At 44.9% G+C, this 25,754-nt stretch overlaps 1 protein-coding gene across 19 annotated transcripts in view; it reads right to left on the bottom strand.

Annotated features, from left to right (window-relative positions):
• Positions 1 to 25,754, bottom strand: part of ABI3BP (ABI family member 3 binding protein) — a 674,363-nt gene that overhangs the window by 295,695 nt on the left and 352,914 nt on the right. For all 19 annotated transcript variants that reach the window (XM_077296740.1, XM_077296741.1, XM_077296745.1 and 16 more), the window contains exon 6: positions 4,759 to 4,820. In XM_077296740.1, coding sequence (XP_077152855.1) covers positions 4,759 to 4,820 — 62 coding nt within the window. The remainder of the gene's footprint in view (positions 1 to 4,758; positions 4,821 to 25,754) is intronic.

The following is a 25,754-nucleotide window of genomic DNA, read 5'->3' as shown; positions in this document are numbered from 1 at the left end:
GTTCCTGAGTACAGCGCAGAAGTTCTTGCTTTAAACTGACTTGCAAATAATTTGCACTACCTCAGAAGAGACTTGGTTCCCTCTTAAAGGGAATGTCTAATTGTTGCACTTAGCCTAAACCATAATGTGCCTTAAAGAAGTTAGATAGTAATGATGTTGATACATAGTAGTAGTATGTAGTTGGTAAGCTAATAATAAGAAATGTTTGATGATGTTGAGAAATAGAAACTGAGGACAGAAGAAAAGTTGAAAGCCAAATGTCAATGAAAGTGAACCCGTAGGGGTTAGTGAGTCCTCTAGAGAGCCATAGATAGATGGTTGATAAATCTTGCACTTAGGAAAATAAAGAAGAGTTAATTTGTACTGTAGCATTAGATAATATACCTTTAGTGGGTACTTTCCCTTACGCCCTTAAAGGAAAAGTTAAATTTTTGTTCAAGAAAAGTTTGCACTTAGTAGAAAGTAGATAGTATGCCCGGTTGGGTAATGATAGTTATTTATAGTTAGTTAATTATAAGTGTTATTTAAAATCTTAAGCACAATGTAAATATGTTTCTGTTTGCAACGTTCAAGTGTCCTCACCTCCCATAAAGGGAAGCACTGTTAAACTTACTTGTTTACAGCATTCCAAAATTTTGTATGTCTTTTGCTAACATGTATTGTTGTTCTTCTTTTCCCAGTCCGGGAGTACTGGATTTAGTGGGGGGGGGGGAGTGCAGTGCCCCAGAGTCCTGGTCGTTGCAGTATTGTTGCTCTGCCACAAGGGGGAGTGATGGTACGTCTGATGGCACTAAAGGAGTTCACCTGACCAGGTATCACAGTCACACACTACACTTCACACTCCGGCCCCAGGGGGAGGAAAAGGTTCTATGTATTAGGCCACTCTCACACTGGTAAAACTGGGAGTCGGATAGGAAGTTAGAGAGAAGCTGACTGGGTTTTGCCCAGGTAACATCTAGCGAGAGAGAGAGTTGCTTGGGAAGATTCAGGGAGGTCCCTGTCAGGGGTGGGATCCTGGCAGTGGCCTAGCACAAGACAGATCGTTACGGAGCCGCGCCTGCACCTCATTGCGGCGGCATCCTAAGAAAGGACACGAAGCGAAGCATATTGTGGAGAAGTGAGAAACGAGATCACAGCACACAGGAGATAGAACCAGGAGGAGTCGTGCCCCAAGATCGGCAACATCCTTCTGAGGTGCATAGCCGGGGCCGGAACACCGAGGAAGTAATAGGCTCTACGCATTACTTTGAACTACGGCAGGGCAGTTAACTCTAGGTTGGCTGTCTCACCTTTACACCTAATGAAGACAACGGAGGCAATTGTGGGAGAGGGGCGTCTCTAGGGTCCCTATAAAATAACTCCAGGCCTACCCCATCATACGGGTGCGTCCTATCCAAACCATCTGGGGGACGGAGAGAAAAAACAGAAACATACACGACAGTTGTGAGGACTATCTCGTGGTGCTCAGCAGGGAGGTACTACAACACACAGGCGCTAGTAGGAAGGCTACTGATTTCCGCCTGCAAAGGGAACTCTGGATGTGCTTTCAGAGTGGCCGGTCTCAGCCAGCCCTGTTAGCAGTGCTCTGGATTGCAGATGCCACAGCCTTCAGTAAAGAGGTAAAGAGACTGCAACCCTGTGTCCTCGTCATTTACTGCGACCTACACCATTACCATCTACTCATCAAGGGAAGCCCTGGGGACATACTTCACCTGTGGGAAGTTACACCATCTAGCTGCCATTCCATCACCCCAGCGGACCCCTAGCAGCGTCGGTCACCCTGACCGAATACCACAGGTGGCGTCACAAACACTTGACAAACTTTCACCTACACTTTTATTTGGGCGCCCCTTAGCAGGGCCACGGACCGGGTCAGGCCACCGTGACACCCCTAGAACCGAGACCGAGGGACCCGGTACCGAGTACCCAGCTGCCCTGCGTCTGGGGGCCGCTCCATTGTTATTCTGGGAAAAGGACAATATCCATAACGGTTCCCAGTCTATTAATATCAGCTCAAATCTATCTGTTTAGGGTATTTTCCCCTTCCCAGAATAATAACACCAGCCCTCAGTTGTCACAGAAATGGCGCATCCATTAGATGAGCCAATTCTGGCACTAGAATAATCATACACTAAGCCTCGGCTCTTCCCGCTTGTCCTAGTGCATTGGCAAGTGGGATTAATTTATTTTATATTTTGATAGATTGTACATTTCTGAATGATGTGATACCAAATATGGGTATTCTTTTAATTGTTTTATTTTCAATGGGGCAAAAGGGAGGTGATTTGAACTTTTGTGTTCTTTTATTTTTTAATTTTTTATGACTTTTTGCTTTACATTTTATTGTATTTAACAGTTCTTTTTGGGGACTTGAACCTGTGAATGTCCGAACGATTGTAATACACATAGCAGTATTTCAGAACTACTATGTATAGCAGAAATCATGATCTCCTATGTGGCTGACTCTCACGATCCTGGCTCATAGTGTTGACGTGAATGCAAGAACGAGACTACAGAAGTTACTTGCCGTCATTTCTCACAGCCATAATGTCAACGCCCATGAGAAATGACCTCGTATAACCTCTGCAGTCTCGCTCTCGTGGTCATGTCATTGCTGTGAGCTACGACCTCAAGAACAAGACTGCAGAAGAAATGACGTCTAATAACCTTTGCAGTCTCGTTCTCACGGTCATGGCTCATGGATGATGACGTTACTGAAGTGATTGCTCATGAGAAAATTGGTGTACGACTTGGGACCTCATTGGATGTCATCACATCTGAAGAGATTTTTTTTATTAATAAATGGGTAAACCAGGGAATGTTTTTTCCTGCATGTGTATTTTTTTCTTTTAACTTACTTGGTTAATAATAGGAGCGTCTGATAGACGACTCTCCACTAACCTCTGGACTTGATATCAGTGGTCACAACAAGGCTGATATCAACCCCATAAACTATTACCCTGCTTACCAATGCACCAGGATAAGGGGGAACAGCCAAAGCTAAGCAGCAGAATTAGCTCATTTAATGGATGCACCATTTCTGGGGCTGCTGAGGGCTAGTGTTATTAGGTTGGGAAAGGGGACAATATTGATGGCCCCTTACTAGCCTATTAATATCAGAATGCAGCTGTCTGCTTTGCCTTAGCTGGTTATTAAAACTAGGGCAAACCCCACATCTTTCTTTAGGGTCTCTCCTATTTTTAATATCCAGCTAAGGCAAATCCAACAGTTGCAGGCTGATATTAATAGACTGGACAGCTTTATGGATATTGTCCTTTTCCCAGTCTAAAAACACCAGCCCCAGCTGTGTGTTTTCCCTTGGCTGATTTTGAAAAGAAAGGGGACCGCATGTCAGTTTTTTAAAATCATTATTTATTCATTTCAAGTGTCCAACTAATCACAGCATGCCATTACTTGACATGGCTGTGATGGAGCCGGAATTGCCCACAACCTTAAAGCTTGTTGATTGGCTGCGCTGCAGCCTTTCAACAAGCTTTCTTAGACTTCTGGACCAGAACAGGAAACCAGACATACAGTTAGAAGTCTGTGTTTGGGGTCTGGTACCAAACAAGTCCGGTATGAACCCTGAACTTTCTAGATCGGGTTCACTTATCCCTAGTGGTGGATAGTGGAGTAATTAAACTTGCCAGCAGCCAGGAAGTGACATGCATGGAGAATACTTGTCTATGCACTCTGGTGTTCTACATGTAAGTTCTTTCACTGCATATGGAAAGGTTCAGAAAATGCTGAATTTAATTTAATTCTTAATGTGGACACATATCATATTCCTTGATATAAGAAGAACAGTTCAGGACATTTCCATTCAGGGAAAGTACATTCTATTTCAAAGAAGCCAGTATTGTAAATCTTGTACTGTTTTATGACCTATTCTGCAGAAACATTTTTTTCTGTCCACTCACACATTTAGCTCTGTGATATTCCTTCCACATGTATGCTGCTATATAAACTGTGGAAACAGTTGGCACAGTTAAAATGAAATAATTAGAAACAAAGTTCACTGTCCAAGCACATGAAAATATGGATAAATAAGCAAACATTTTTGGATACAGAAACAACTTTGATATTTTATTTTAAGTCAGCAGACTGTTCCTTCAAGGTGACAGCATTTCAATTCAGAACATAATTGTCTCATAATAATGTGAAGTTCTAGTGAAAAACGTGGCTTTTTCCCATAAAATGAGAATAGCGATAATTTGTAAAATCTGATCTGATTACGTTGTATTTTAAATCTCCATGAAACAGGCAAAATTTATAACTATTAAAGTATTATCAGGATCATTATTATTATGGTATTTATAGGGTTTTAAAGGGTTGTTCTTTGCTTTTGACAAATCCCAATTAATTATCTTTAGGTGTATGAAAAGCCAATATGAGGCCACGTGCACACATTCAGTATGTGGTCAGTATTTTACATCAGTATTTGTTCATGAGTGGAACAGAGGAAAACAGAAACACGTGAACCACTGCTGAATTTTTCACCAACTCCTAGAATTACAGATAACAAGGTAAAAAACTCACCCAAGGATTAATGTGTGCACATGGCCTAAGGAGCACTACCACTCATGTTTAATTTCAAAATATAAAGTAGAGCTTTCATAGTTTAAACATTTAGTCAAATAATTTTGTGTCGCATTACATTGCTACATCAGTGGAACTTAAAGTATTAGATGCATGTTTTAATACCACATTCACAAAAGAAAATCATTACTGCAGCACTTTTATTCTTTTCAGGTATACCTGTAATGTGCCTTTTGGAATTTTATAGGTGTTTTCTAGGTTTCCATTTTCTTTACCTTTAGCTGTAAAAAAAAAAAAAGAAAGTCAGCTTTGTAAATGTCAGTCAACAGATAATTTATCAACCTCAGGCTGTAAGAAACAGGCTGTCTACAGGTAATTTTTTTTTACCATTCTGTTTTCTTAAAGGGGCTCTGTCACCTGAATTTGGAGGGAACAATTTTCAGTCATAGGGGAGGGGTTTTCGGGTGTTTGATTCACCCTTTCCTTACCCGCTGGCTGCATGCTGGCTGCAATATTGGATTGAAGTTCATTCTCTGTCCTCCGTAGTACATGCCTGCACAAGGCAATCTTGGAGGACTGAGAATGAACTTCAATCCAATATTGCAGCCAGCATGCAGCCAGCGGGTAAGGAAGTCCCTTTAAAGAAGCGGCATTCCTGTTTAGGTTCAGGCTGTTTCAGTCTGATATGTTATAATTTTTCACAATATATTGCCAAGCACTGCAAGGTCCTTCAAACAACTGATTGTGAAGGTGTCAAAAGTAGGACTCTCCCTGATTGGGGATACATTTTTATTTTTTCCATCAACATTAGAGTATAGAGGCTTATTTTTAGTGGGACAGATTGTTATTTTGCATGACACTTTATTTTTAGCCATACAATGTACTAAAAAATGGAACAAAATTCAAAGTGGAATTGTTATTATGATGATACAACATTTACCTACCTTTTTTGAACGTTTTATTACTTAAATTTACTACATCACTTTACTAGTTACAGTTGGTTTCTTGCACCATTTTTTAATCACTCCACGACATATGACATATATCTATGTAATATGTCATATACCTGCTTTGAAGCGGGCTCATAAGCTGAGCCTGCAACTTTCCCCACACATGATGGCTAAATTAATCAGCCATCATGTGCCTCTAACTGCCATGGGTGGAGAGGTGCTCCAACCTTGGCTACTAACCTGTTAAATCACGTTGTCAATCTCTGACAGTGACATTTAACACGCGCCAACAGTGACATGCATAATTCCATGCTCCCATCGAAGTGCCCGTGACATGATCATGGGCCACCAATGGGCTTTCATGACAGTTGGGATCTTCTGATGACTCATGTGACTGTACAGTATTATGATCCTCACGTGAACGCCGGTAACATAGGAGATCGTGATTTCTGCTATACGTAGCAGTTCTGAAGTACTGCTATGTATACCACAAGTGATCGGGAATCACAGCTTCAAGTCCCCTAAATGGAGTATTAAATACTGTAAAAGTTAAAACCCAAAAGTTTTTAAAAATTTGAAAAAAATAAAAAACACAGAAATCCCTTTTGCCCCATTTACAATAAAACAAGTAAAAAACACATTTGGTGTCCCTGCGTTCAGAAATGTCCGATCTATCAAAATATAAAATAAATTAATCTGATCGATAAATAGTCTAATAATAAAAAAATCAAAGACGTGTTTTTGGCCACCGCAATAATGCAATAAAATGCAATAAGCATTGATCAAAACATCATATCTACCACAAAACGGTATCAGTAAAAATGTCAGTCCTCATACAGCCCCATATCTAAAAAAATTAAAACTCTACTGGTTTCGAAAAATGGTGCAAAAGCAAAAAAAGTTGTTTTATTCAAATTTACAATTTTTTTTTGCCACTTAAAGGGAACCTGTCAGCAGGATTGTGCACAGTAATCTACAGACAGTGTTAGGTCGGTGCCATTATACTGATTAAAATGATACCTTGGCTGATGAAATCAGTCTTATGGTTGTTCTTTAATCTTTATTTTCAGTTTTGTGTTAATTAGATTCTTGTGCCCTAAGCCAGGGTTGGGGTATATGGTGCTCTGATTAGATATTCATAATGCAGACTGCTGACAGGTCACTGATCCCTCACTGACCTGCCCCTAGTTTGCATAATGAATATCTGTTCATACGTAAAAAAATAAATAAATAAACTTCTGTAAGCGGGTACCAGCTGTGGCACCTGCTCTACAGCAAAATCACATGTTTTATGTGCCAATAATATGTTTTATTCAAGTTATTCAGTGAGAGGAAAGAAAAAAAAACTCAGTTTAAAATTGGCGCAAGCACAGTAGCTGCTATTGATGTCTAGCTGTGATCCGATATCTGCTACTGAGCATGTGCCGGCGACGCCATCTTACTGAAGAAGAAGAAAAATCCTCCTCCAAGATGGCACCGCCTGCGCCTCAGCAGCAGCTCTCAGCTATCTCCGAAAGCTGCCATTGTGCAGGCACGGGCCTTCACAGTACTCCATGTGCGGTCTAACCAGGAATTTGTACAGAGGCAGTATAATGCTCTGATCATGCGTATCCAGACCTTCTTTAATGCATCCCATGATCCTGTTTGCCTTGGTAGCCACTGCCTGGCATTGACTGCTCCAGGTAAGTTTATCATTAACTAGGATCCCCAAGCCCTTCTCCATGTCAGATTTACCCAGTGGTTTCCCGTTCAGTGTATAATGGTGGTATTGTTTGCTTCTTCCCATGTGTATAACCTTACATTTATCATTGTTAACCCCTTTCTGACGTTAGATGTACTATCCCGTCGAGGTGGTATGGGACCGTATGACCACAGACGGGATAGTACGTCTAACGTGATCAGCTGCGCTCACGGGGAAGCGTGGCTGATTGCGGCCGGGTGTCAGCTGACTATCACAGCTGACATCCGGCATTATATGCCAGGAGCAGTCACGGACCGCTCCTGGCACATTAACCCCCAGAACACTGCGATCAAACATGATCGCAGCTTTCCAGCGGCATAGGGAGGGGGCTCCCTGCGTGTTTCCCTGAGACCCTCAGAGCAACGCGATGTGATCGCATTGTTCCGAGCACCTCCTCCATCCTCCTCCCTGCAGGCCCCGGATCCAAAATGGTCATGGGGGACCCCCCGGTGCTCAGAGCAGGCTCCGTCAAGCCTCCTGCAGTGCCTGTCAGATCGCTGATCTGACACAGTGCATTGCATTACATGTGTAAAAGAAAAAAAATCCTAAATAAATAAAAAAAATATTGTTTCAATAAATACATTTCTTTATGTAAATAATAAAAAAAAATAAAAGTACACATATTTAGTATCACCGCGTCAGTAACGACCCGACCTATAAACCTGACCCACTAGTTAACCCCTTCAGTGAACACCGTAAAAAAGAAAAAAACTAGGCAAAAAACAATGCTTTATCATCATACCGCCGAACAAAAAGTGGAATAACGCGATCAAAAAGACGGATATAAATAAACATTGTACCACCGAAAACATAATCTTTTCATGCAAAAAACGAGCTGCCATACAGCGTCATCAGCGAAAAAATAAAAAAGTTAAAGCCCTCGGAATAAAGCGATGCAAAAATAATTATTTTTTCTATAAAATAGTTTCTATTGTATAAAAGCGCCAAAACATAAAAAAATGATATGAGGTATCGCTGTAATCGTACTGACCCGAAAAATAAAATTGCTTGATCAATTTTACCAAACGCGGAACGGTATAAACGCCCCTCCCAAAAGAAATTCACGAATTGCTGGTTTTTGTTCATTCTGCCTAACAAAAATCAGAATAAAAAGCGATAAAAAAGTCATGTGCCCAAAAATGATACCAATAAAAACGTCAACTCGTCCCACAAAAAACAAGACCTCACATGACACTGTGGACCACATATGGAAAAATTATAGCTCTCGGAATGTGGTAACTAGGGTTGAGCGACTTTCACTTTTTTAGGATCGAGTCGGGTTTCGCAAAACCTGACTTTGTCAAAAGTCGAGTCGAGTGCAATCATCCGATTATCGCCAAAAGTCGGGGATCGATCGAAACACGAAACCCAATGCAAGTCAATGGGGAAGCATAGTCGGCAGTGAGTGGAGGCCAGGAAAACACCTACAGTACCCATTGTAATGGTAAAAACATCCATACTGAAGCTTGTCAATCTTAATTTACTTTATAATAATAGTTAGGCATTGGAAATTGGGGGTCATTTGGCTAAAGTTGTGGGGGGTAGGGCTGGTTCAATTTTTTAGTGGGCCCAGGAAACGTGGACTATGTCATGGCGGTGGAGCAGTGAGAGGTAAGTATTTCAGCTTTGCAAGTGCTGTGATCCTGAGCAAGCAGGGGGGGCCCACTTGTTGGCATTGGCACTGGCACAGGGCCCCTCAAAGTACGGCGGTGTGTTTGCATGGCGGGGGCGCCTCCCACCGGCAGCGACACTTTTGCATACTCTGAGGGGCCCTGTGCCAGTGACATCGCCAATGAGTATGCCCCCCACCTGATGAAGGAACCTGCACTTTCATCTGCACCTTCCTCTTTGTCCCTGTGTAAGGTGATATAGTATGCGGGAAGGGGAACCTGACTTTCAGCAGGGTCAGATTGTGGCTGTGTAGCGTGCAAGGGGAATGTAGTGGTCTGGGTCAATGTACCACAAGACTCATCTAGCACTGGCTGGCCAATGGGCAGGATGAGGAGGAAACACAGATATAGGCTCAAATAATAAAGTGGGCTAAATGCAGTTCAAAATTGGTAACAGGACTAACCAGGAGGCATTGCTTTGTTCAGTGGAGTAGAAAACCTAGGAGTGGCAGACACCGTTTTAAGGGCCCAACCACACTAGTAGGCCCAATGCAGTTTAATATTACAAATATAGGCCGAAAGCCTGAAGATTGAAGCTCAGTAAAATAACACAGGACAACACCAACGTGCGGCAGACACCGTTACTAGGCCCAACCAAAGTAGTAAGCCAAATGCAGTTTAATCTTTAAAATGTAGGCCGAAAGCCTGAAGATTGAAGCTCAGGAAAACAAAACAGGAGGAAACCCAGGAGCGGCAGACACCGTTTTAAGGGCCCAACCACACTAGTAGGCCCAATGCAGTTTAATATTACAAATATAGGCCGAAAGCCTGAAGATTGAAGCTCAGGAAAATAACACAGGACAACACCAAGGTGCGGCAGACACCGTTACTAGGCCCAACCAAAGTAGTAGGCCAAATGCAGTTTAATCTTTAAAAACTACTTAATGAGAGCCTGAAGATTGAAGCTCAGCTTTGTTCAGTGGAGGACAACACCAGGGAGCGGCAGACACCGTTAGTAGGCCCAATCCAACTAGTATCCCAAATCCAGTTTCATATTTCAAATATAGGCCGAAAGCCTGAAGATTGAAGCTCAGGCAAGTAAACCTGGAGAACACCTTGGAGCGGCAGACACCCTTAGTAGGCCCCAACCAAACTAGTAGGCCAAATGCAGTGTTATATTACCAACTACTTAATGAGAGCCTGAAGATTGAAGCTCAGGCAAGTAAACCTGGAGAACACATTGGAGTGGCAGACACCATTAGTGTTGTGAATTCTGCTCTTGGGCTCCCTCCGGTGGTTGTTAGTGGTAGTGCAGTTGTCTTGGGGTTGTAATCCAGGGCAGGTGTTTCTGCTGATTGCAGCTCTACTAGGTATTTAGGTGTGCAGGATCCATTACTCCTGGCCAGTTGTCCATTGTTCTGGGAGGGATTGCATCTCTGTCTGGTTCCTCATGCCCTGCTGCCAATTCAACTAAGACAAGTGTCTGTTTTTTTGTCTCTGTAGCACACATGCAGTGTGCTTTGCAATTCAGTGCAATTCATTGTGTTTTTGTCCAGCTTAGACTTTGTTTGGATTTTTCAGTCATGCTGGATTCTCAGGAGATGGAGATATACTTTCTATGTCTTTAGTTAGATGTAGAATATTTGTATTATCTGCTGTGGATATTTTTAGGATTTTAATACTGACCGCTTAGAATTCTGTCCTATCCTTTCTATTTAGCTAGAAGTGCCTCTTTTGCTAAATTCTGTTTTCTGCCTGTGTGTGTGTCTTTCCTCTTATACTCACAGTCAATATTTGTGGGGGGCTGCCTATCCTTTGGGGTTCTGCTCTGAGGCAAGATAGAATTCCCATTTCCATCTATAGGGGTATTTAGTCCTCCGGCTGTGTCGAGGTGTCTAGGATGTGTTAGGTACATCCCACGGCTACTTCTAGTTGCGGTGTCAGTTTAGGGTTTGCGGTCAGTACAGGTACCACCTACTCCTGAGAAAGTCTCTCATGCGGCTCCAAGGTCACCGGATCATAACAGTACAACTGGCCAACAGTGAGTTAAATGCATCTCAGAAGAAGGGAAGAAAGGTGTTGAGCCATTTTTTTTTCTGTAGTCTGTTTTGTCTCTTCTTCCCTCTTTTCCTCTGGGTGACTGAGGAGTCTTTTGCTAGCATGGATGTTCAGGGATTAGTTTCTCGTGTAGACCAGCTTGCTGCTACGGTACAGGGTATTTCTGAGTAGGCTTTTAAAGCCTAGGATTCCTTCTCCTGATTTGTTTTTTTGGGGACAGGTCCAAATTTTTGAGTTTTAAAAACAACTGTAAACTGTTTTTTGCTCTGAAACCTCGTTCCTCTGGTGATCCCATTCAGCAGGTTAAAATTATCATCTCCCTGCTGCGTGGCGACCCTCAGGATTGGGCATTTTCCCTGGAATCTGGGAATCCGGCCTTGCTTAATGTAGATGCCTTTTTTCAGGCTCTAGGATTATTATATGATGAACCAAATTCTGTGGATCAAGCGGAGAAGACCTTGTTGGCCCTGTCTCAGGGGCAAGAAGCGGCAGAATTGTATTGTCAGAAATTTAGAAAATGGTCTGTGCTGACTAAATGGAATGAGGATGCTTTGGCGGCAATTTTCAGAAAGGGTCTTTCTGAATGTGTTAAAGATGTTATGGTGGGGTTTCCCACGCCTGCTGGTCTGAGTGATTCTATGTCTCTGGCCATTCAGATTGATCGGCGCTTGCGGGAGCGCAGAACTGTGCGCGCTGTGGCGTTGTCCTCAGAGCAGATGCCTGAGCCTATGCAGTGTGATAGGATTCTGTCTAGAACAGAACAACAAGGATTCAGACGTCAGAATAGGTTGTGTTTTTATTGTGGCGATGCTTCTCATGTCATTTCAGTCTGCCCTAAGCGTACAAAGAGAATCGCTAGTTCAGTTACCATCAGTACTGTACAACCTAAATTTCTGTTATCTGTGACCTTGTTCTGCTCATTGTCGTCATTTTCTGTCATGGCGTTTGTGGATTCAGGCGCCGCTTTGAACTTAATGGACTTTGAATTTGCCAGGCGTTGTGGTTTCCCCTTTCAGTCTTTGCAGAACCCTATTCCTTTAAGGGGCATTGATGCTACACCTTTGGCTAAAAATAAACCCCAGTTTTGGACACAGGTGACCATGTGCATGGCGCCAGCCCATCAGGAAGATTGTCGTTTTCTGGTGTTGCATAATTTGCATGATGCTATTGTGCTGGGTTTTCCATGGTTGCAGATACATAATCCTGTGTTGGATTGGAAGTCTATGTCTGTGACTAGTTGGGGTTGTCAGGGGGTTCATAGTGACATTCCTTTGATGTCAATCTCCTCTTCCTCCTCTTCTGAAGTTCCAGAGTTTTTGTCTGATTTTCAGGATGTATTCGATGAGCCCAAGTCCAGTTCCCTTCCACCGTATAGGGACTGTGATTGTGCTATTGACTTGATTCCAGGCTGTAAGTTTTCTAAGGGCCGACTTTTCAACCTGTCGGTGCCTGAACATGCCGCCATGCGGAGTTATGTTAAGGAGTCTTTGGAGAAAGGGCATATTCGGCCATCTTCTTCACCGTTGGGAGCGGGATTTTTTTTGTTGCTAAGAAGGATGGCTCCTTGAGACCCTGTATTGATTATCGCCTCTTGAATAAGATCACGGTCAAGTTTCAATGCCCTTTACCTTTGCTTTCCGATTTGTTTGCTAGGATTAAGGGGGATAGTTGGTTTACTAAAATTGACCTTCGGGAGGCATATAATCTTGTTCGTATTAAGCAGGGTGATGAATGGAAAACTGCGTTTAATATGCCTGAAGGCCATTTTGAATACCTTGTGATGCCATTCGGACTCTCTAATGCTCCATCTGTTTTTCAGTCCTTCATGCATGATATCTTCCGGAATTATCTTGATAAATTCATGATTGTATATTTGGATGACATCTTGATTTTTTCCGATGATTGGGAGTCTCATGTGAAACAGGTCAGGATGGTATTTCAGATCCTTCGTGATAATGCTTTGTTTGTGAAGGGGTCTAAGTGTCTCTTTGGAGTGCAGAAGGTTTCTTTTTTGGGCTTCATTTTTTCTCCCTCATCTATAGAGATGGATCCGGTTAAGGTTCAGGCCATTCATGATTGGATTCAACCGACATCCGTGAAGAGCCTTCAGAAATTTTTGGATTTGCTAATTTTTATCGCCGTTTCATTGCTAACTTCTCCAGTGTGGTTAAACCCCTGACCGATTTGACGAAGAAAGGCGCTGATGTAACAAATTGGTCCTCTGTGGCTGTCTCTGCCTTTCAGGAGCTTAAACGCCGATTTACTTCTGCCCCGGTGTTGCGTCAGCCGGATGTTTCTCTTCCGTTTCAGGTTGAGGTTGACGCTTCTGAGATTGGGGCAGGGGCCGTTTTGTCTCAGAGGAATTCTGTTGGTTCCTTGATGAAACCGTGTGCCTTCTTTTCCCGTACGTTTTCGCCTGCTGAACGCAATTATGATGTCGGCAATCGGGAGTTGTTGGCTATGAAGTGGGCGTTTGAGGAATGGCGACATTGGCTTGAGGGAGCCAAGCACCGTATTGTGGTCTTGACTGATCATAAAAATCTGATTTACCTCGAGTCTGCCAAACGGCTGAATCCTAGACAGGCTCGATGGTCCCTGTTTTTCTCCCGCTTTGATTTTGTGGTCTCGTATCTTCCGGGTTCTAAGAATATTAAGGCTGATGCCCTCTCTAGGAGTTTTTGCCTGATTCTCCTGAGGTACTTGAACCGGTCGGCATTCTGAAGGAAGGGGTGGTCCTTTCTGCCATTTCCCCTGATTTGCGACGGGTTCTGTTATGACCCCAATGGCAGAGGGTCTCAGGAATAAATACCAAGTCTGCAAACACAAAAAAACAGCTCATAGGGCAGTGGTAACTGGGCTGACCATATATCTAATCCTAGCACCACAAATAGCAGTAGCCGGGGAACGTGCCTACGTTGGTTCTAGACGTCTCGCGCCAGCCGGAGAACTAACTAACCCTAGAAGGGAAAAGAAAGACCTTTCTTGCCTCCAGAGAAAAGACCCCAAAAGTTGGATACAAGCCCCCAACAAATAATAATGGTGAGGTAAGGAGAAAAGACAAACATAAGAATGAGCTAGGTATTTAGCAAAGAGAGGCCCACTAGCTAATAGCAGAATATAGTAAGATGACTTATATGGTCAGCAATAACCCTATTAAAATATCCACGCTGGATATTCAAGAACCCCCGAACCGACTAACGGCCGGGGGGAGAACACCAGCCCCCTAGAGCTTCCAGCAAGGTCAGAACTCACATTTAGTACAAGCTGGACAAAAATAGAAGCAAAGCAAATAACCCAAAAAACAAAGAAGCAAGACTTAGCTTAATTTTGCAAGAACCAGGACCAGCAGACAGGAGCAACAGAAGGATCTGATTACAACGATGCCAGGCACTGGACTAAGGATCCAGGAAGTTTATATAGCGACACCCCTGGACTAACGACCCAGGTGAGTGCCAAACTGAAGAAAGACAATCCCAGAGTCATATCACTAGTGACCACAAGAGGGAGCCAAAAAGTCTAATTCACAACAGTACCCCCCCTTAAGGAGGGGTCACCGAACCCTCACCAAGACCACCAGGACGATCAGGATGAGCAGCGTGAAAGGCACGAACTAAATCGGCCGCATGCACATCAGAGGCAACCACCCAGGAATTATCCTCCTGACCATAGCCCTTCCACTTGACCAGATACTGAAGCCTCCGCCTGGAGAGACGAGAATCCAAGATCTTCTCCACCACGTACTCCAACTCGCCCTCAACCAACACCGGAGCAGGAGGCTCAACAGAAGGAACCACAGGTACAACATACCGCCGCAACAAAGACCTATGGAACACGTTGTGAATGGCAAACGACACCGGAAGCTCCAAGCGAAAGGACACAGGATTAAGGATTTCCAATATCTTGTAAGGACCGATGAAGCGAGGCTTAAATTTAGGAGAGGAGACCTTCATAGGAACAAATCGAGAAGACAGCCATACCAAATCCCCAACACGAAGTCGGGGACCCACACCGCGGCGGCGGTTGGCAAAACGCTGAGCCTTCTCTTGTGACAACTTTAAGTTGTCCACCACATGATTCCAGATCTGCTGCAACCTATCCACCACATAATCTACCCCAGGACAGTCAGAAGGCTCCACATGTCCCGAGGAAAAACGAGGATGGAAACCAGAGTTGCAGAAAAATGGCGAAACCAATGTAGCGGAACTAGCCCGATTATTAAGGGCAAACTCAGCCAACGGCAAGAAGGTCACCCAATCATCCTGATCCGCAGAAACAAAACACCTCAAATAAGCCTCCAGAGTCTGATTAGTTCGCTCCGTTTGTCCATTAGTCTGAGGATGAAAGGCAGACGAAAACGACAACTCAATGCCCATCCTAGCACAAAAGGATCGCCAGAACCTGGAAACAAACTGGGATCCTCTGTCAGACACAATATTCTCAGGAATGCCGTGTAAACGAACAACATTCTGAAAGAACACAGGAACCAGATCGGAAGAGGAAGGCAGCTTAGGCAAAGGCACCAAATGGACTATCTTAGAAAAGCGATCACATACCACCCAGATGACAGACATGCCCTGAGACACCGGGAGATCTGAAATGAAATCCATGGAAATGTGTGTCCAAGGCCACTTCGGGACAGGCAAGGGCAAGAGCAACCCGCTGGCATGAGAACAGCAAGGCTTAGCTCGAGCACAAGTCCCACAGGACTGCACAAACGACCGCACATCCCGTGACAAGGAAGGCCACCAAAAGTACCTAGCCACCAGATCTCTGGTGCCAAAAATTCCCGGATGCCCCGCCAACACCGAGGAATGAACCTCGGAAATGACTCTGCTGGTCCACTTATCAGGAACAAACAGTCTGTCAGGTGGACAAGAGTCAGGTCTACCAGCCTGAAATCTCTGCAACACACGTCGCAAATCCGGAGAAATGGCTGACAAGATAACTCCCTCTTTAAGAATACCAACCGGTTCTGCGACTCCCGGAGAGTCAGGCACAAAGCTCCTTGAAAGAGCATCAGCCTTCACATTCTTTGAACCTGGTAAATACGAGACCACAAAGTCAAAACGGGAGAAAAACAATGACCAGCGGGCCTGTCTAGGATTCAGGCGTTTAGCAGACTCGAGATACATCAAATTTTTGTGATCAGTCAAGACCACCACACGATGCTTAGCACCCTCGAGCCAATGACGCCACTCCTCAAATGCCCACTTCATGGCCAACAACTCCCGATTGCCAACATCATAATTCCGCTCAGCAGGCGAAAACTTCCTCGAGAAAAAGGCACAAGGTCTCATCACAGAGCAACCAGGGCCTCTCTGCGACAAAACGGCCCCTGCCCCAATCTCAGAAGCATCCACTTCAACCTGAAAGGGAAGTGAGACATTAGGCTGGCACAAAACAGGCGCCGAAGTAAACCGGCGCTTCAACTCCTGGAAAGCCTCCACGGCTGCAGGAGCCCAGTTAGCAACATCAGAACCTTTCTTGGTCATATCCGTCAAAGGTTTAACAATGCTAGAAAAATTAGCAATAAAACGACTGTAGAAGTTAGCAAAACCCAAGAACTTCTGAAGACTCTTAACTGACGTGGGTTGAGTCTAATCATGAATAGCTCGGACCTTGACTGGGTCCATCTCCACCGCAGAAGGGGAAAAAATAAACCCCAAAAAGGGAACCTTCTGTACTCCAAAGAGACACTTTGAGCCCTTAACAAATAAAGCATTCTCACGCAAAACCTGAAACACCATCCTGACCTGCTCTACATGCGAGTCCCAGTCATCAGAAAAAAACAGAATATCATCCAGATAAACGATCATAAATTTATCCAGATACTTCCGGAAAATATCATGCATAAAGGACTGAAACACTGAAGGAGCATTACAGAGCCCAAAAGGCATCACCAAGTACTCAAAATGACCTTTGGGCGTATTAAATGCGGTTTTCCATTCATCTCCTCGCTTAATGCGCACAAGGTTGTACGCACCACGAAGATCTATCTTGGTGAACCACTTGGCACCTTTAATTCAGGCAAACAAGTCTGACAACAGAGGCAAAGGATACTGAAATTTAACAGTGATTTTATTCAAAAGCCGATAGTCAATACAAGGTCTCAAAGATCCGTCCTTCTTGGCCACAAAAAAGAATCCCGCACCAAGAGGGGAAGAGGAAGGACGGATATGCCCCTTCTCCAGAGATTCCTTGATATACGAACGCATTGCGGTATGCTCAGGTACAGACAGATTAAATAGTCTTCCCTTAGGAAATTTGCTACCTGGAATCAAATCTATGGCACAGTCACAGTCCCTATGAGGAGGCAGAGCACTGGACCTGGACTCGCTGAACACATCCTGATAATCAGACAAATACTCAGGAACTTCCGAAGGAGTAGAGGAAGCAATAGACACCGGCGGGGAATCACCATGAATACCCTGACAGCCCCAACTTGACACAGACATTGCCTTCCAATCCAAGACTGGATTATGAGTCTGTAACCATGGCAAACCCAAAACGACCAAATCATGCATTTTATGCAGAACAAGAAAACGAATCACCTCCCGATGTTCAGGAGTCATGCACATGGTTACCTGTGTCCAAAACTGCGGTTTATTTTCCGCCAATGGCGTAGCATCAATACCCCTCAGAGGGATAGGATTAACCAACGGCTCAAGAACAAAACCACAGCGCTTGGCAAATGACAGATCCATAAGACTCAGGGCATTACCTGAATCCACAAATGCCATAACAGGGTAAGAGGACAATGAGCAAATTAAAGTCACAGACAAAATAAATTTAGGTTGCAAATTACCAATGGCGACAGGACTAACAACCCTTGTTAGGCGTTTAGAGCATGCTGATGTAACATGTGTAGAATCTCCACAGTAAAAACACAACCCATTCTGACGTCTATGATTTTTCCGCTCATTTCTGGTCTGAATTCTATCACATTGCATCAAATCAGGTGCTTGTTTAGACAACACTACCAGAGGATTAGCGGTTTTGCGCTCCCGCAAACGCCGGTCAATTTGAATAGCCAGCGCCATGGAATCATTCAGACTTGTAGGAATGGAGAGACCCACCATCACATTCTTAATGGCTTCAGAAAGGCCATTTCTGAAATTTGCGGCCAGAGCACACTCATTCCACTGAGTAAGCACGGACCATTTCCGAAATTTTTGGCAATACACTTCAGCTTCATCCTGGCCCTGAGAAATAGCCAGCAAGGCTTTTTCTGCCTGAACCTCAAGATTGGGTTCCTCGTAAAGCAATCCGAGCGCCAGAAAAAACGCATCAATATTTGCCAATGCCGGATCTCCTGGCGCTAGCGAGAAAGCCCAATCCTGAGGGTCGCCCCGTAAAAAAGAGATAACAATTTTAACTTGCTGAGCTGAGTCTCCAGATGAACGGGGTCTCAGAGATAGAAACAATTTACAATTATCCCTGAAATTCCTAAACTTAAATCGGTCTCCAGAAAACAGTTCAGGAATAGGTATTTTAGGTTCAGACATAGAACTACTGGTAACAAAATCTTGTATGCTTTGCACACGAGCAGCAAGCTGGTCCACACTTGTAATCAAGGTCTGGACATTCATGTCTGCAGCAAGCTCAAGCCACTCAGAGGTAAAGGGGAGGAAGAGAGGAAAAAAAAAAACAAAAAAACTCAGAATTTCCTTTCTTATTATCCCACTTCTGCAATGCATTAAACATTCAATGTCGGCCTGGCATACTGTTATGACCCCAATGGCAGAGGGTCTCAGGAATAAATACCAAGTCTGCAAACACAAAAAAACAGCTCATAGGGCAGTGGTAACTGGGCTGACCATATATCTAATCCTAGCACCACAAATAGCAGTAGCCGGTGAACGTGCCTACGTTGGTTCTAGACGTCTCACGCCAGCCGGAGAACTAACTAACCCTAGAAGGGAAAAGAAAGACCTTTCTTGCCTCCAGAGAAAAGACCCCAAAAGTTGGATACAAGCCCCCAACAAATAATAACGGTGAGGTAAGAGGAAAAGACAAACATAAGAATGAGCTAGGTATTTAGCAAAGAGAGGCCCACTAGCTAATAGCAGAATATAGTAAGATGACTTATATGGTCAGCAAAAACCCTATTGAAATATCCACGCTGGATATTCAAGAACCCCCGAACCGACTAACGGCCGGGGGGAGAACACCAGCCCCCTAGAGCTTCCAGCAAGGTCAGAACTCACATTTAGTACAAGCTGGACAAAAATAGAAGCAAAGCAAATAACCCAAAAAACAAAGAAGCAAGACTTAGCTTAATTTTGCAAGAACCAGGACCAGCAGACAGGAGCAACAGAAGGATCTGATTACAACGATGCCAGGCACTGGACTAAGGATCCAGGAAGTTTATATAGCGACACCCCTGGACTAACGACCCAGGTGAGTGCCAAACTGAAGAAAGACAATCCCAGAGTCATATCACTAGTGACCACAAGAGGGAGCCAAAAAGTCTAATTCACAACAGGGTTCTGCAGGAATTTCAGGCTGACAAACCTGACCGCTGTCCAGTGGGCAAACTGTTTGTTCCTGACAGATGGACTAGTAGAGTGATTTCTGAGGTTCATTGTTCGGTGTTGGCTGGCCATCCTGGTATTTTTGGTACCAGAGATTTGGTTGGTAGGTCCTTTTGGTGGCCTTCTTTGTTGCGTGATGTGCGTTCTTTTGTACAGTCCTGTGGGACTTGTGCGCGGGCCAAGCCTTGTTATTCCCGTGCTAGTGGGTTGCTTTTGCCTTTGCCGGTCCCTGAGAGGCCCTGGACGCATATTTCTATGGATTTTATTTCAGATCTTCCGGTTTCCCAGAGGATGTCGGTTATCTGGGTGGTTTGTGACCGGTTCTCTAAGATGGTTCATTTGGTGCCTTTGCCTAAATTGCCTTCTTCTTCTGATTTGGTTCCGTTGTTTTTTCAGCATGTGGTTCGTTTGCATGGTATTCCGGAGAATATTGTGTCCGACAGAGGTTCCCAGTTTGTTTCTAGGTTTTGGCGGGCCTTTTGTGCTAGGCTGGGCATTGATTTGTCTTTTTCTTCCGCATTTCATCCGCAGACAAATGGCCAGACCGAGCGAACTAATCAGACTTTGGAAACTTATTTGAGATGCTTTGTGTCTGCTGATCAGGATGATTGGGTGGCTTTCTTGCCATTGGCCGAGTTTGCCCTTAATAATCGGGGTAGTTCGGCTACCTTGGTTTCGCCCTTCTTTTGTAATTTTGGTTTTCATCCTCATTTTTCTTCGGGGCAGGTTGAGCCTTCTGATTGTCCTGGTGTGGATTCTGTGGTTGACAGGTTGCAGCAGATTTGGGCTCATGTGGTGGACAATTTGGTGTTGTCTCAGGAGGAGGCTCAGCGTTTTGCTAACCGTCGTCGGTGTGTTGGTTCCCGGCTTCGGGTTGGGGATTTGGTCTGGTTGTCTTCCCGTCATGTTCCTATGAAGGTTTCTTCCCCTAAGTTTAAGCCTCGGTTTATTGGTCCTTATAGGATTTCTGAGATTATCAATCCGGTGTCTTTTCGTTTTGCCCTTCCGGCCTCTTTTGCCATCCATAATGTTTTCCATAGATCTTTATTGCAGAAATATGTGGTGCCCGTTGTTCCCTCTGTTGATCCTCCTGCTCCTGTGTTGGTTGATGGGGAGTTGGAGTATGTGGTTGAGAAGATTTTGGATTCTCGCTTTTCGAGGCGGAGGCTTCAGTACCTTGTTAAATGGAAGGGTTATGGCCAGGAGGATAATTCTTGGGTTTTTGCCTCTGATGTCCATGCTGCTGATTTGGTCCGTGCCTTTCATTTGGCTCGTCCTGATCGACCTGGGGGCTCTGGTGAGGGTCCGGTGACCCCTCTTCAAGGGGGGGTACTGTTGTGAATTCTACTCTTGGGCTCCCTCCGGTGGTTGTTAGTGGTAGTGCAGTTGTCTTGGGGTTGTAATCCAGGGCAGGTGTTTCTGCTGATTGCAGCTCTACTAGGTATTTGGTGTGCAGGATCCATTACTCCTGGCCAGTTGTCCATTGTTCTGGGAGGGATTGCATCTCTGTCTGGTTCCTCATGCCCTGCTGCCAATTCAACTAAGGGTACCGTCACACAGTGGCACTTTGGTCCCTACGACGGTACGATCCGTGACGTTCCAGCGATATCCATACGATATCGCTGTGTCTGACACGCAGCAGCGATCAGGGATCCTGCTGAGAATCGTACGTCGTAGCAGATCGTTTGGAACTTTCTTTCGTCGCTGGATCTCCCGCTGTCATCGCTGGATCGTTGTGTGTGACAGCGATCCAGCAATGTGTTCGCTTGTAACCAGGGTAAACATCGGGTTACTAAGCACAGGGCCGCGCTTAGTAACCCGATGTTTACCGTGGTTACCAGCGTAAAAGTAAAAAAAACAAAAACGTACATACTCACATTCCGGTGTCTGTCCCCCGGCGTTCTGCTTCTCTGCACTGTGAGCGCCGTCCGGCCGGAAAGCGAGCACAGCGGTGACGTCACCACTGTGCTTTCCGGCTGGCACAGACACAGTGGAGAGAAGCAGAATGCCGGGGGACAGACACCGGAATGTGAGTATGTACGGTTTGTTTTTTTTTACTTTTACGCTGGTAACCAGGGTAAACATCGGGTTACTAAGCGCGGCCCTGCGCTTAGTAACCCGATGTTTACCCTGGTTACCCGGGGCCTTCGGCATCGTTGGTCGCTGGAGAGCGGTCTGTGTGACAGCTCCCCAGCGACCACACAACCACTTACCAACGATCACGGCCAGGTCGTATCGCTGGTCGTGATCGTTGGTAAATCGTTATGTGAGACGGTACCCTAAGATAAGTGTCTGTTTTTTTGTCTCTGTAGCACACATGCAGTGTGCTTTGCAATTCAGTGCAATTCATTGTGTTTTTGTCCAGCTTAGACTTTGTTTGGATTTTTCAGTCATGCTGGATTCTCAGGAGATGCAGATATACTTTCTATGTCTTTAGTTAGATGTAGAATATTTGTATTATCTGCTGTGGATATTTTTAGGATTTTAATACTGACCGCTTAGAATTCTGTCCTATCCTTTCTATTTAGCTAGAAGTGCCTCTTTTGCTAAATTATGTTTTCTGCCTGTGTGTGTCTTTCCTCTTATACTCACAGTCAATACTTGTGGGGGGCTACCTATCCTTTGGGGTTCTGCTCTGAGGCAAGATAGAATTCCCATTTCCATCTATAGGGGTATTTAGTCCTCCGGCTGTGTTGAGGTGTCTAGGATGTGTTAGGTACATCCCACGGCTACTTCTAGTTGCGGTGTCAGTTTAGGGTTTGCGGTCAGTACAGGTACCACCTACTCCTGAGAAAGTCTCTCATGCGGCTCCAAGGTCACTGGATCATAACACATTAGTAGGCCCCAACCAAACTAGTTGGCCAACTGTAGTGTTGTATTACCAACTACTTAAAGAGAGCCTGAAGATTGAAGCTCAGGCAAGTAAACCTGGAGAACACCTTGGAGCGGCAGACACCGTTAGTAGGCCCCAACCAAACTAGTAGGCCAACTGCAGTGTTATATTAACAACTACTTAATGAGAGCCTGAAGATTGAAGCTCAGCTTTGTTCAGTGGAGGACAACACCAGGGAGCGGCAGACAACGTTAGTAGGCCCAATCCAACTAGTCTCCCAAATCCAGTTTCATATTTCAAATATAGGCCGAAAGCCTGAAGATTGAAGCTCAGGCAAGTAAACCTGGAGAACACCTTGGAGCGGCAGACACCGTTAGTAGGCCCCAGCCAAACTAGTAGGCCAACTGCAGTGTTATATTACCAACTACTTAATGAGAGCCTGAAGATTGAAGCTCAGGCAAGTAAACCTGGAGAACACCTTGGAGCGGCAGACACCGTTATTAGGCCCACCCAAACTAGTAGCCCAAACGCAGTTTAATATTTAAAATGTAGGCCGAAAGCCTGAAGATTGAAGCTAAGCTTTACTCAGTGGAGGAGACAAGCAAGGAGTGGCAGACACCGTTACTAGGCCCAACCAAAGTAGTAGGCCAAATGCAGTTTAATATTTAAAATGTAGGCCGAAAGCCTGAAAATTGAAGCTCTGGAAAACCAAACAGGAGAAAACCCTGGAGCGGCAGACACCGTTACTAGACCCACCCAAACTAGTTGCCCAAATGCAGTTTTAAATTCTAAATACAGGCCGAAAGCCTGAAGTTTGAAGCTCAGCTTTTTCAGTGGAGTACTGCGGGATTGAGTGGCGCAGACAGACAAAGGTAGTATGTGTTAAATAAAAAAGTTGGCTCTATGCAGTTTTAAATTGGTTACAGTAGTACACAGGCAGCATTGGTGTGGTCAGCGGAGGACGATTGCAAGGAGGGACCGCAGACAGACTTCCTATGCCTAAAATGAAAAAAGCAGCCTCTATGCAGTTTAAATTAGGCTACAGGGGTACACAGGCAGCATTGGTGTGGTCAGCGGAGGACGATTGCAAGGAGGGACCGTGGACAGACTTACTAGGTCTAAAATAAAAAAGTAGGCTCTATGCAGGTTTAAATTGGTTACAGGGGTACACAGGCAGCATTGGTGTGGTCAGCGGAGGATGATTGCAAGGAGGGACCGCGGACAGACTTCCTAGGCCTAAAATACAAAATCAGGCTCTATGCAGTTTAAGTTAGGCTACAGGGGTACACAGGCAGCATTGGTGTGTTCAGCGGAGGACGATTGCAAGGAGGGACCGCGGACAGACTTCCTAGGCCTAAAATAAAAAAGCAGGCTCTATGCAGTTTAAATTAGGCTACAGGGGCTACACAGGCAGCATTGGTGTGGTCAGCGGAGGACGAATGCACGGAGGGGCAGACACAGTTAGTAGGCCCAAAAAAGGAATAGGCAAAATGCAGTGGAGGACAACTGTAAGGAGTGTCTGACACAGTTAGTAGGCCTAAATAATAAAGTGAGGTGAATGTCTGGCAAAAAAAAATAAAATAAAAATAAACAGGTGGCATACCTAGGTACAGGGGTGGGCTCCTCTGCTGACTTGCAGACAGTGGTAGTTGGCGCAAAGTATTAACTGATGTAAATGTAGGGTAGGGCCCCTGAATATTTTTACTATCAACAATCATGTCAACAAATTGGTATTGGCAGTGCCATTGAAGGATTTAACAGCACAGACTAAACAGTGGTGGAGCAGTGAGAGGTAATTTTGCAAGTGGTAGAGCACTTTTATGAGCTGGGGGGAACACTCTTTCGTGGGCGGCGGTACTGGCCCAGGGCCCCTCATGTTACGACGGGGTGTCTGACGTTGGGTGTGCACCACCACCGCCAGAGACACTTCATTGTACTATGAGGGACCCTGTGCCAGTGCCGTCAGCAGCATATGGTGGACATACAGCAGCTTCAAATGGAGAAATTGGAGCAGCCAGTTAGACGAGTCCAAAAGCAAGACCTTTTTACAGGAAAGCTAGGTGTCAGCAGGGAAAGGTGGAGCAAAATAATTAGAAATCCATGATTGGTTCATTTTAATGAAGGTTAGATCATCAACATTTTGAGTAGCCAGACGAGTCCTTTTTTCGGTCAGTATTGAACCAGCAGCACTGAATACTCTTTCTGATAGCACACTAGCAGCTGGGCAAGCGAGCTCCTGTAATGCATATTCTGCCAATTCAGGCCAGGTGTCTATTTTAGATGCCCAGTAGTGTTGAGCGATACCATCCGATATGCAAAGGTATCGGTATCGGATTGGATCGGCCGATATCCAAAAAATATCGGATATCGCCGATACCGATACCTGTTATGACCCCAATGGCAGAGGGTCTCAAAAGTACATACCAAGTCTGCAAACACAAAAAACCAGCTCATAGGGCAGTGGTAACTGGGCTGACCATATATCTAATCCTAGCACCACAAATAGCAGCAGCCGGGGAACGTGCCTACGTTGGTTCTAGACGTCTCGCGCCAGCCGGAGAACTAACTAACCCTAGAAGGGAAAAGATAGACCTTTCTTGCCTCCAGAGAAAAGACCCCAAAAGTTGGATACAAGCCCCCAACAAATAATAACGGTGAGGTAAGGAGAAAAGACAAACGTAAGAATGAACTAGATATTTAGCAAAGAGAGGCCCACTGACTAACAGCAGAATATAGTAAGATGACTTATATGGTCAGCAAAAACCCTATCAAAATTTCCACGCTGGATATTCAAGAACCCCTGAACCGTCTAACGGCCCAGGGGGACAACACCAGCCCCCTAGAGCTTCCAGCAAAATCAGGAATCACATTTAGTACAAGCTGGACAAAAAATAAGAGCAAAGCAAATAACCAAAAAACAAGGAAGCAGGACTTAGCTTAATTTTGCAAGATCCAAGACCAGCAGACAGGAGCAAACAGAAAGGAACTGATTACAACGATGCCAGGCACTGGACTGAGAAACCAGGAAGTTTATATAGCAACACCCCTGGACTAACGACCCAGGTGGGTGCCAAACTGAGGAAAGACAATCCCAGAGTCATATCACTAGTGACCACAAGAGGGAGCCAAAAAAGTCTAATTCACAACAGTACCCCCCCTTTAAGGAGGGGTCACCGAACCCTCACCAAGACCACCAGGGCGATCAGGATGAGCAGCGTGAAAGGCACAAACTAAATCGGCCGCATGCACATCAGAGGCAACCACCCAGGAATTATCCTCCTGGCCATAGCCCTTCCACTTGACCAGATACTGAAGCCTCCGCCTGGAGAGACGAGAATCCAAGATCTTCTCCACCACGTACTCCAACTCGCCCTCAACCAACACCGGAGCAGGAGGCTCAACAGAAGGAACCACAGGTACAACGTACCGCCGCAACAAAGACCTATGGAACACGTTGTGAATGGCAAACGACACCGGAAGATCCAAGCG

This window comes from Ranitomeya variabilis, chromosome 3 (assembly GCF_051348905.1).
Source record: "Ranitomeya variabilis isolate aRanVar5 chromosome 3, aRanVar5.hap1, whole genome shotgun sequence".
Taxonomy (NCBI): domain Eukaryota; kingdom Metazoa; phylum Chordata; class Amphibia; order Anura; family Dendrobatidae; genus Ranitomeya; species Ranitomeya variabilis.
The sequence above is the reverse complement of the archived record's forward strand: the minus strand, read 5'-3'. Positions and strand labels throughout refer to the sequence as shown.